The sequence below is a fragment of the Hyperolius riggenbachi genome, chromosome 12, assembly GCF_040937935.1.
Source record: "Hyperolius riggenbachi isolate aHypRig1 chromosome 12, aHypRig1.pri, whole genome shotgun sequence".
Lineage (NCBI taxonomy): Eukaryota > Metazoa > Chordata > Amphibia > Anura > Hyperoliidae > Hyperolius > Hyperolius riggenbachi.
Genome location: NC_090657.1, coordinates 52,962,662 through 52,975,528, shown reverse-complemented (window position 1 = coordinate 52,975,528; position 12,867 = coordinate 52,962,662). Strand labels below are relative to the sequence as shown.

The following is a 12,867-nucleotide window of genomic DNA, read 5'->3' as shown; positions in this document are numbered from 1 at the left end:
TATCTCGTATCATTGCAGGGTGGTGGCTCCTTGTCTGGCTCAGAGAGCGCTCCAGATGAATGTGGAATGCACAAGAGTCTCTCCAATGTCTCCTGTGAGTAAAAACATTATTGTTTTCCAGTATTATTGTCTTTTCTTTATAAAGCACTGACATATTATGAAGCACTGAACAGTAAATAGGGGGTGCAGATAATAAACTTGCATACATAACAAGTTTATTATCCGCACCCCTAAGATTTCTACCCTCCCTTCATTCAGCGGGCATTTTATCCCTATAGCAGCGCTTGGAGGGATGGAACTTGGAGACACCTCTTCCCATCAGAGACACAAAGCAATCTAAAGCTAAAAAATAAAAAGGATTTTCCTTGCTCTCTACTCCTATTACAATATATCATGATTCTTTTTAGATGCTTTTATCCTATTAAAGGGAAGGTCCAAGCAAAATAAAAAAATGCGTTTCACTTACCTGGGGCTTCTACCAGCCCCATGCAGCCATCCTGTGCCCTCGTAGTCACTCACTGCTGCGCCAGTCCCCCGCTGGCAGCTTGCCAACCTCGGAGGTCGGCGGGACGCATTGCGTACATTTTTACGCATTCCCGCCAGTGCAGGAACATTAACACATACATTTTTACGCATTACTGGTTCAATATGTACATTTTTACGCATTGAATCTGTAATGCGTAAAAATGGATGTGTTAATGTTCCTGCACTAGCTGGAATGCGTAAAAATGTACGCAATGCGGCCCGCCGACCTCCGAGGTCGGCAAGCTGCCAGCGGGGGACTGGAGCAGCAGTGAGTGACTACGAGGGCACAGGATGGCTGCATGGGGCTGGTAGAAGCCCCAGGTAAGTGAAACTCATTTTTTTATTTTGCTTGGACCTTCCCTTTAAACATTTTGAAGCTAATCTTCAATAATGCTTTGCGGGTTTTTCTTGTAGTCACCCCAATCCATGGATTACCAGAGATGAAGGCGAATCTGCAACCACCCCTCATCATCCACACAGCTGCCACTCCCATGCCAGTGCCCAAAAACAGCCTGTATGGAGATATTCCCATGGCCTGCGAGTCCAGGAGAGGGAGCAACGTTTCAGAGATTCCATACGCCGGGGATGGGAAATCCATGGTAAGACTTGATTGGTAGTCACAGAGATTCCAGGAAACCAGAAAAACACAAAGAGAGGAAACGAGAAGCCAATAGTGCAAACGGCTAATAACACCTTATATGTTGTACTCCCACTTTTCTAGTTGCTATCGACTGCAGTCTGCTGCCACTTCTTAATGCATAGGGAAGATTCCTGCTTCAGTTCGGGTTGGGATATCCACCCCTGATGCTCAAAAACATCAAATACATCAAAAGTAGAGGAAGAGGTTGGCGTTACTCTCCTGATGGGAACCAGCCGTGTAACAACTAATAGAAAGTTTTATTGCACAGTGAAAAGACAAGGCGTTTCTTATTGACCTGAAGAAGCAGTGTGAACCTGCGAGATGCGTTGTCTATTTATTGTTCAATAACATTTTCTATAAGTCGATACACGACTGGCTGTTTCATTGGGAGAGGTAAGCCAACCTCTCTTCTTCTTTTTACAATTTTTTTTATATATTTTATTTTTTAGGGGGCCTCTGTCCACCGGTTATCTTTTGGTAAGTCAAAGGACAACAAACACTGTTTTGTTACGTTTTTACCCGAAGTGCATTCTGCCATTCCTCCACCCTCCCTATGGATATGTAAGCCATTTGCCCACACTCTTATTCTTGATACAGCACAGTATGTATGCAAGACAGGATGGCATTTGGCCCAGTGGGTTGTGGGGGGGCTTGTGTCTGGCCTACCACTCAGCTAACCTTCAGTATTCACCTTTGGAACGAGGAAAGGCCTGAAGATGGGGATGTGGTTTCTGAAAGTCAAAATCCTGTATGGTGCATCTTAGAGCAGCACAGTCCATTTGATCAGAAGGGGGTCACTGGTATACGTATAGTTATGCTGCTGGTGAGCTGGGCACGGGGTAAGCCAAATGACGGCTCACCCTGCTGCCTCTCGAATCCCCGGCGAACAGTGTCGGACTGGGAGATGGAAAAAATGGGGAAATCCACCTGCTGGCCAAGCAGAAGCAACCTTGTGTTATCACTCCCAATAGAAACCTGCAGCAAGTCGTCACTGTGAGCAGCAACACCTGATTACTGCTGCTTGGCCAGCAAGTGGATTTCCTCAGCTTTTCCAGCTCCCACTGCCGGCGGCGTTAAATACTATACCTCCTCTGAGTCGTAGCAACTCGGCAGGGGGAGTAATTCTGGACCCCCAATTTACCCTTAAGCGACCCACGCAGTATTACATTACTGCCATGGTGGCACCTAGTTTTGTTGCTCGGCGCTGAGCGATGTACGCTGAAACCACCTGCTTTGGGGTCATTGGACCCTTAAAGAGACACTGAAACGAACAAAAATGATGATATGATTTGTATGTGTAGTACAGCTAAGAAATAAAACATTAGGAGCAAAGACATAAGTCTAATATTGTTTCCAGTTCAGAAAGAGTTAAGAAACTCCAGCCGCAAAAGAGCCATTGAGCTCCACGACTTTCAAAGTCGCAGAGAGCTCTGTCTTCTGAAGCTTATTATCTCAAGTGTCTGTAAATTTATTTTCTTTTTCTCTACAGAGAAGTGTTCAAAAGTTCACTGGCCTGCTCTGTAAAATCATTTAGAATGCGGAGTAGTGTGTAAACTGCAAATATTTGAGAATGATGCAATGTTATATAAAAAAAACTATATAACTGAAAATAAAAATATGAGAATATTTTCTTTGCTATTAATGTTCTAGTAATTATGCATACTACACATAATATTCATTATATCATAATTTTTGTTTCCGCTTCAGATCCCACCAGTACATATGAGGGTGTTTTGAGGGACATTACTCTTATTAGGTAGAGCGAACTAGAAGGGGGATAAAAGAGCGGAGCATACAGATATTTAGACTGCGTCCGGACTTCAGTCTGTGTATAGCTAGCTACAGTTGCATGAATAATAATAATGGATTATCTGTTTTTTCTTCCAGGCAAGTGCACGTAATTCCCCCCATAGCTCCTGGGGGGCGGTGTGTAGCTGGAACAGCCGTCGGTCTAGCTGGAACAGCATCGGGAGAGCCTCCAGCATCAAGAGACACGTGCAGAGTGGGGAACACAAGTCCTTGCTGGCCGCAGATGGGAAGGAGAGCTCGGAGGGGGAGACGTCGGATGAAGAAGGGTCCAGCCGAAAAGGCTCTTCCTGTAATGTGATGGAACTGGTGGGCAAGAGGGAGGCCTTGGACACTTTACATGTCCCTTATGCCTATGCGCTGCAGAACAAGCACAGTCTTCCTGTGGATTACCAGGGCTGCAACGGCAAATCAGTTCTCCCCACCATGTCCCCTCAACACCACATGGAGGACCCCAAAGTTGACTACAGCAGTAATATCGATGATGATGTCAACATGGTAAGTGCGTGACACTGGCTAAGGGAATTACATGCAAGCTGAGGTTTTGGTTGGAAAAACCCAGAGGAAAATGTTCCTACTATCGATCTCACCCATGACATGTTGTACCTACTTATATAATATTACTTTACTAGTGCACCATGTCATTGCACCTTGCTGGATTAATGTGCTGTCTCTGTTCCATGGGGACAGCCATCTTGCTTTCTGAAAATTCTGCAAATTACATTTCTGGTGCAGCTTATTATTCCAAGTAGCATTTAACAAATCTTCACACACTAAAGGACTATCTCTAACTCTCAGGGGAGATTAAAGGCAAAGGGCCATACTCTAACTCTCGGGGGAGATTAAAGGCAGAAGGCCATACGCAATTTACTTTTTCTTCAGTTTTCTTCTTGAAGATAATTTTTCATCTTAGAATTTTAGATTACAGATTCTCTTTAAATCATACAATAAAAAGCATACCATTCTATTCATTGTCTGTAACCTAAATTAATGTCCAGCGCTGCGTAATATGTTGGCGCTTTATAAATACAACAAATAAATAAAAATAAATAAATGTTCTCCTGGGCCCCTCTGTGCGGTTTCTGCCACTCCCAGCTTGTAATTGCCAGTTTTATGCAGTGTTTACAAACAAAAGACATAGCAAGTGATAGGCTGAGAGTAGCTTAGTGTGTGAGTCATACAGAGTGTGCATGGGGCCTGGAGAGGGTGTGTATAGCTTCTATCCAATCACAAGCAGCACAGCACATTCCAGCCTGACTGCCTCAGCCCGACAGAGCCGACAGAAGCCGGGCAGAGCTACAGCGCTAAGCTCTGCCTCCCCAGGCAGCACAATTCACAACTTTGAAAGTTCTGGGTTTTTGCCCCAGGATTAGGGCGTTTATAACTGTTGTTCTGCCACGGGAATGCAGAATTTTAGCACTGGCCATATTCCTTAAGCTAAATAACAGGTAAAAGTTTTTAAAGTGGCTTCAGTGTTGCTTTAAGTGAGAGGGCTATGGTGGTTGCCATAATTATTTTCTTTTAAATTCTACCAGGCGCCTGGCAGTCCTGCAGATCTTTCTGGTATCAGTGGTATCTTACACACCTGAAACAAGCTTGTTCAGGGTCTATAGCTAAAAGCATTAGAGGCAGAGCATCAGCAGGTCAGCCAGGCAACTTGCATTATTTAAAGAGTAATAAATATGGCAGCCTCCATATCACTCTCTCTTCGGGTGTCCTTTAACCTCCTTAGCGGTAACCCAGAGTCAGGCTCAGGCTGGAAATCCGCAGCTTAGAGCGGTAACTCTGAGCCTGACTTGGGATAGCCACTGGGAGGTATGGATAAACAGCACAGCATGGCAGCGTTTGTAACTCACCTCCCCTGGGATCCAGATGCTGGAAGCCATTCTTCATCCGGTCCTCGGAGGCTCTCTATCCCTCGGGTGAGTTCACTGTTTGACGTAATGGTGGCAATCTCACTATAGGGGTAGGGAGGTGGACGGAGGGAGAAGTGCAGTGCTGGATCCAGGGTAGGTGAGTAATGTGCTAGGTTGCTGCAGATCTCTCTAGTGGCATGATTTTTTTCCTGCTTTTAGGCCTTATTCACATTGCGTTCCGCACACGTGGCCGTTAGAGTTGGGCGGTTTTTGATGCCTCTTTTTTCTCGATTCCCGGCGTTTGGGTGAGCGATTCGTTTTTGTGCTAAGCGGTTTTATAAGCATTTTTCCCAAGCGGTTTTGTAATTCACTCCCTGACGCAAGTCAGAAATTGAACTGTTTGACCTAGAAAAGAATAAATACAATGGGCTCGATTCAGTAAACGGTGCTAAGTGTTAGCACGCCTACTTAGCATGCCTCTTCACGCCTAAACCAGCTGTTCGCGCAATAAAACGCGCGTGAAACACAAATGTCGCATCGCGGTGTGATGAAAATGTCGCACATAATGGCCCTATAACGTCGCATGCGACGTTAAAGTCGAATGCATGCAACGTTAAAGTCGCATCCAATTCGACGTTATAAGGCCATCGTGATGCGACGTTTCGCGCCGGACTTTGCGCGGGTCTTTGCGCGCTGACTGATTTGGAAAATGGTGCTAACCTAGTTAGCACCCTAATTTACACGCCCAAAGTGTTTAGGCGTGCTAACTGGGTTAGCACCGTTTACTGAATCGAGCTCATTGTATTTATTCTTAAAAACACTCACGCAATCCATGCACAAACCGATTTTGTGAGCGTTTTGTGTTTTTCCTATACCTTCCATTGAGGCGAACTCACCTTTAAAAATGGCCCATGCACCGCTTATCTGAACGGATCGGAAAAAACAAACCGCTCAATGTGAACTCTCTCGTAGGGAATCATTGCACAAGCGTTCTTAGGATGATTTTTATAATCGCCAGCGTTTGAAAAAAGGGCAAAAACGCCCTTAGTGTGAACGAACCCTTAGGGTTTAAAAGCGTGTGAAAAAATTGCACCGCTTTTAGAACGTAATCATACCACTATGGAGGTTAAGTGGGGTTAAAACTACGTTCTGATTTTTTTCGTTGCTGTACTAGAGAGGCTGAGGGGGTGTCAGGGACCTCTTATACGTTTGGCATTTGGAAACAAACGGCAAGGATATTTCCAAGGTATAAATGGAAAAATCCACTATTTAACCCACGGATAATTATTCCATTAGTGTAATCTTTTTGTAAGTCAGCATGAAATAAAGATAATCCTCGTCCTTCTTAACGCCGCCAAAAAGTCATATTCCATACTTAGAGAAAGCCCTCGTTCTATGGTCTCTATCCCCCACCGGTGTTTGCCAATTAACAAAGCCATGCGGTAGGGACAAAATGAGACATGCGGAGCGGAATGTATGACATATTTGATGCTCGGTGGGCTCTCTGGATCGATTACAGAGAATCGCATGACTACAAATCCATTATGGGCCGGACAGTATGTACTCTCTTAATCTCCCACAGAACCCTGAATTCCCACAACCACTAAAGTCATCAGTAAGCTTAATTGATAATAGCACCATCTATAATAGGGTCACTGACCTGTGTATGGCAGCGGCCCTGATAAAATCTCACTCCCACTTCTCATCAATCTCTCCTTCCCTTTCTCTCCCACTCCTTTATCTCATCCTAAAGTATTGTGTTTTGTGATCTTCAGACACGGGAACAGGATGTGACTGATCAGCCAAAACATTAAAAAGTCAGAACAAAACTGTCAAAGTAGCATTTATCTGCCAGAGTCCTGACATAATGGTGGCTGGTATAAAAGTTCTCTTGATTCTGCAGCATTCCTTTAAAGCGGGATTGTCAGCCATAAAATCAAATTCCATTTACCAGCTGCTCTGTTTTTATTATGTAGTCTACATCCTGACCCTGCATTGCAAGCATTCCAATATAATCCTAAACGTGTCTGCTATAATGAATCTTATCTCAGTCAGCCTGGCTCTTTTTTTGTACATTGCTGAGGAGAGGGAAGCTTGTCATTTCCCCTCCCACATTCCTGCTCCTCACTGATTGGCTGAGGGCAGTTCAGTGTGACATGAGGCTAAGAAGTGAAATGCACCTCACCCCTCTGCAGAAGCTGCTGAAATACAGTCTATGCTGTGCTCACATGTGTTTACAGAGAAAGCTAGATAGGACAGTGCAGTTTTATTACAGAGCTCAGTGGGGAGGAGGGCTGGCAAAGCATACAACATTTTAGGCAGGAGATAAAAAAGAATAAGGGATGAAATTACATCAGGATTGGCTTCGGTCAAAGGCAGTAAAGATGGAAAATGCCTGGAACAGTTTTCTCTTTATTTACTATATACAATTCATTGAAATCAATTTTTTTTTCCTAGGATAGTATAGCTGCCCCTGCTGCTTTAAAGAGAATCTGTACTCTATTATTCTTACATTAAAAAGCATACCATTCTATTCCTTATTTTCTCCTGTGCCCCTCTGTGCTGTTTCTGCCACTCCCTGCTGCAATCCTGGCTTGTAATTAACAGTTTTAGGCAGTGTTTGCAAACAAAAGACTGGCTTCTAACCAGAGTATGATAGGCTGAGAACTAGCTTACTGTGTGACTCATGCAGAGCTTGCAGGGGGTGTGTAAAGCTTCTGCCAATGACAAGCAGTGCTGCACATTCCACACATTCCAGCCTCAGCCCCACAGACATGACAGAGGAAAGGAGATAAGATTTATTTCAGAGACAGTGCAAGTAGGAAAGGCTGCAGTTAGACAGGCCGCATTAGAACAGGGATAGTATTACATAATAAGCTGGAAGGTATACGCATTGGTCACATGAAAGTAGTGCAGACTCTATTTGCAGACGACCTCCTCCTTTTCTTGTCAGACCCAGCCCAACAGCTCCTGAGGGCCTTGGAAATCATTCAGGAAATAGGCCATCACTCAGGATTTAAAATAAACACATCAAAGTCTGAATTATTATTGCTCTCAAAGTATGCAGATCATGTTTCAGTCAGTGGTCTAGGTCTACAAGTAGCAAAAGAAAAGATAAGCTATTTAGAATTAGATATTGGTAGGGATCCAAGCTCACTCTATACCCGCAACTTTTCCCCACTCATAAAGTCGGTAGTTGAACAGGTGCAGAACTGGAAAGAGATCCCACTGGGAGTCGTTGGGAGAGCAGCGCTGGTCAAAATGATTAGTTTTGGGAGGTTACTCTACCCTATGCAGGTTATCCCTCTATTGTTAAAACACAAAGATGTTAGAGCCCTTAACTCCGCATTCACTAAATTCTTGTGGAGGGGGAAACAAACGCGCATATGTCAGACCCCCCATCTCTTTTGGGAGTTGTAACCTTGTCAGAGTGTTCCAAATATTAGGAAATACAACCTAGCCTGCATGTTCCGACATGTTAGGGACTGGATTGCGAACACAGGACATTTCTCAAATATAGAGCTAGAGAAATGTGTAGCCGTGCCTTGGGAGCTAACGGATCTCCTACATGCGAACTGGTCTTGCTTGCCAGTCCGACTTAAATATAATGTAATATATAGAGATACCCTGCTAACCTGGAGAGAAATACGTAAACTATTTCACCTTCCTTGGAAGATATCAAAATACATGCCCGTAGGAGGGAATCCGGGATTTAAGCCAGGTTCTCTACATGAACATTATATAGTCTGGGCGGATAAGGGGATTACAAAATTTGGCAATCTGCTGGATCTCCGGGAACATAGACTCTCAACTCTGAGGGAACTATCGCAAAATTATGGTATCCCAAGAACTGATTTCCTCATATATAATCAAATTTGCTCTTATGTTAGAACTAATCTACAAAACATAGCTTCAATAGCTGATATCTTACCATTTGACCTTTTCCTAAAGCCAAGAGGGGAGAGGCTGTCTTTGTCGGAGATCCAGAGATCTATTGCAACAATTGGGATGGAGGAGAAAGCAGTTCATAATATGAGCAGTTGGTCGAAAACATTCCAGACCCCCAACCTAGAGAAAATGATACTAGAGGGCAATAATTCCATGAGAAGGGTGGTGATAAGTGAGAAATGGAGGGAATCCCACCTACTAATGATATATAAAGCGAAGTATGCCTTCAATTTAATTTATAAGACCCCAAGACCGGGGTACATAGACCATTGCCCCAAATGCCAACAACCTCAAGCTAACATGGTTCATTGCATCTGGGACTGTCCTCCAATCCAAACTTTTTGGGACACGATTTGCACCTTTGCAAGTAAGCTGGGAAATTGCACCATAATAAAAGAACCCCTTCTGCTTCTATTCAATGCAGCCCCTGTAGAAAATGCATCGGATCAATCCAGGCACACACAAGACATTGTACACATCACAATGTTAGCAGCACGTAAATCAATCTTTAACAGGTGAATATACTCAACACCTCCCACCTTGTGGGATGCGCAGGAGGAACTAAGACATTTAATGTTGATGGAAAAACTGGATGCAACTATGAACATGGATAAAGGGACGAAAAGATTCTTCAAGGGATGGAAACCTTTCTTATTGCTCACAATGTCAGACCCAGATCTACAACGACTAGTGCAGCCCTTTAAGTACTCCTCATGGTATGTGAAGGCGGATCTATCTGGCTCTCTAGGCAGACTGAAACTAAGAGCATGACCTATCCAAATGGAGAATGGACATAAGACCCTAACCTTTGGGCCTTGGGAGAGGTCCTACTTGACTAATCTAGCTAAGCAGGAGTGACCCGGGGGGGGGGGGGGGGGGGGGGGGGGAGGAGTGTAGAAAAGGATAAGGGGGGGAGGGGGAAGGGGGTTGAGTTATAAATTCTGTTTGACTTGTACTATATCTTCACTGTGAAGATCATTTCAGTGGTCATTGTTTAATGAAAAAATTCAATAAAACGTTCAAAAAAAAAAACAGGTATAGGAACTTATAGGATAGAAGAAATAAGGCTTAAAATTTTGTTACAGAGTCTCTTTAAGAGATCCTATGCAATGCCGATGATGGTAGAGAACCAAAAAAGGGATTCTTGACCTTGAGCCAGATACCACAAGACACTTTCAGGGGTCTTGTAGACTCTCTTTCTCCATGGATCAAAGATGTTTTTGTGATACAAGGGTGACCTACACAATATTAGGATAGTGGTTTTAATGCTTTAAAGTGTACCTGACGGGATTTTCAATGATAAAATGTAATACATCAGTAGAGGGAAGCCTGTGGATAGTCTAGAGCACAAGTGCCAAACTCCAGTCCTGGGGAGTCATATCCATGCCGGTGTTTAGGATGGACTGAGAAATGTTCTACTTGATGAACAACGCCTTTCCTGATTCAGTCCCATCAATTAGTTTGAGCCATGCCTAAAATGCGTGAGGACCTCGGCCGTCGAGGACTGGCGTTCCACATCCCTGATTTAAAGGCTTCCCGGATCCTCCTGGTTCCCGCTGTGCCACCTCTGGGTCCCTCTGAATATATTTAACTAGGGTTTGTAGAACATGTTCTTGCGGGCGCTCTCCTGTCTGAGTACAAGCACATCTGTACTAGGCAGAGGCCCAGTAGAACAAAGTCACTTTGTTCTACTAGGGGTCGACTAACCATGCTCGAGCATGTGCAGTACGGAGGTACTCGTACATGGATAAGGGCGTTGCCACAAAGAAGAAAATAGTCATGGTGGGACTTAAGGTAAGTATCTAACGTTTAACATTTTGCTATTAACAGATTTATTTTAAGAAGTGTAAAACTCTTCAGAACTTTGTAAAAGTAAGTGCTAAGTAAGCATTGGTATAAAGAGCGCACAACAAGGTGGTCAGTCCAGAACAAAGACTCCTCTCCAAGACCACCGGTGCTTTGGAGAACGTGTGGGTCTGAGAAAGGGAGAGGGGGTATACTCTGAAATACATAAACTTGATGTCGGCAGAGTGGAAGAGCAACTCGCAGTATTTCTCAGCTCACATGCCAAGAAGATTCTGTACACTGACGCCGGCCACGGATTGGTGAGGCTGGATAGTGTACTGGTGAAGGGCTCTGCCTCTTACACAGGAGACCAGAGTTTGAATCTCGGCTCTTCCTGTTCAGTAAGCCAGCAGCACCTATTCAGTAAGAAATCCTTGGACAAGACTCCCTAACACTGCTGCTGTCTACTCACTTAGTCACCCTAGTGGCTGTAGCTCTGATGCTTTGAGTCTGCCAGGAGAAAAGGGCGATATATGTAAATGTTCTGAGTCTTGTCTTTCTGGACCGTGCACCGCGTAGTGTTCTCCCTACACAAATGCAAGTAAGTGCTTTTTTTAGTTCTGCTTTTTACAATTATGATAACGTTTTAACTGATCCAACTGATTTTTTTTCAGGCAGGATTAAGGGCTCTTTTCCCCCAATTTCCGGATCACACGCGATTTTCCAATCACATGGGCACCGCGATTAACATGGTAATGTTAGTGCCCTTTTTCCACTGGTGTCATTACATTTTTTAGTCAATAGCAAAAATGCACTGCATGCAGCTTTCTTCATGCATCTGCGATTGGTCTACATCCCCCCCAATCAGAAATTGAGGACACACAGCAGCGCATTTGTTATTCTGTATCTTGATGATGTAATGTTATACGTACCTTTTGTAGCTATGATGCCTTTTCTTTTGTTTCAGAGTAAGGCTGAACGACTGAAGGCTTATATTGTGGCTCATCTGCCAGCTTGGTGCAAAGAGAGAGAACTGTGGTCCCTTTTCATCTTTCCTCCCTATTCCAAGTATGTACAGCGCATAATATATAAGCACAGTTACAAATGTCAGCATGCATGAACAGCTGAAATCCATGCCTTGCAGCTCTGTGACCCTTCCTGGGTAATAAGCATTAGAACTGTATCTGCATGGGTTGGCTAGTTTCCGATCATAATCCGAAAACCTACTGGGAGGGTAAAGGGTATCTGCTTCAGCTTGCTTTTGTTTTTCGCAGCAGCTTTGATAAGGGCATTTGCCTACAAACTCCTCAGGGGCGGGGCCATGGGTCAATGTTGGTAAGTGCTGTGCAAGTAATGAGAGAGGAATACCGTAAATGTCGAGTGTACTGGTGAAACTCCAAAAATTAGAATATCGTGCAAAAGGTCATTTATGTGAGTAATTCAACTTACTGTCCTGTAAGGGGATAGTGGAAAAAAGAGTTGAACTTACCTGGTCCTTCTAATGGTCCCCCATAGACGTCCTGTGCCGCGCAGCTACTCACTGATTCTCCAGTCCCCACCGACAGTTCACCTCTGGAATTTGCGACTTTAAAATCACAAACCACTGTGTCCTCGCTCCTGCTGACGTCACCTGGAGAGTATTGCGCAGGCACAATGCGGTCTGCTCTTGTGCACTCTACTCCTGGTGACGCCAGTGGGAGACTACTCCTGAGGACGCAGCTGCGCAAGTGCAGTGGTTTTTGACTTTAAAGTCGCAAATTCCGGAATGAACTGGCGGCGGGACCAGAGCATCGGTAAATGGCTGCGCGGGCACAGGATGTTTGCGGGGGACCATTAGAAGCCCCGGGTAAGTTCAACTATTTCCCCCCTACCCCTCTACAGTACTCCTTTAAAAGGTGAAACTAATATATGAAATAGACTCATTACATACAAAGCAGAGATATTTCAAGCCTTTATTTGTTATAATTTTCATGATTATGGCTTACAGCTGAGGTCAATGCTTGTAAGTGCTGTGAAGTATATTTTGATTTGCTAAAGGTGCGTAAGAGAGGCAGCTAAACACAGTGACAAATGATCAGAAATCCGGCATGCCATTGTTAAAGGATACCCAAAGTGACAAAGTGACATGTGACATGATGAGATAGACATGTGTATGTACAGTGCCTAGCACACAAATAACTATGCTGTGTTCCTTTTTTTCTTTCTCTGCCTGAAAGAGTTAAATATCAGGTTTGTAAGTGGCTGACTCAGTCCTAACTCAGACAGGAAGTGACTGCAGTGTGACCCTCACGGATAAGAAATTCCAAC

The 12,867-nt window shown here is 44.2% G+C and overlaps 1 protein-coding gene across 7 annotated transcripts in view; it reads left to right on the top strand.

The window, feature by feature from the left end:
- The window catches only part of CACNA1G (calcium voltage-gated channel subunit alpha1 G), a 654,443-nt gene that overhangs the window by 547,443 nt on the left and 94,133 nt on the right, over positions 1–12,867 (top strand). For all 7 annotated transcript variants that reach the window (XM_068263037.1, XM_068263036.1, XM_068263035.1 and 4 more), the window contains 4 exons: positions 19–94; positions 940–1,124; positions 3,053–3,469; positions 11,528–11,628. In XM_068263037.1, the coding sequence (XP_068119138.1) occupies positions 19–94; positions 940–1,124; positions 3,053–3,469; positions 11,528–11,628 (779 nt within the window). The remainder of the gene's footprint in view (positions 1–18; positions 95–939; positions 1,125–3,052; positions 3,470–11,527; positions 11,629–12,867) is intronic.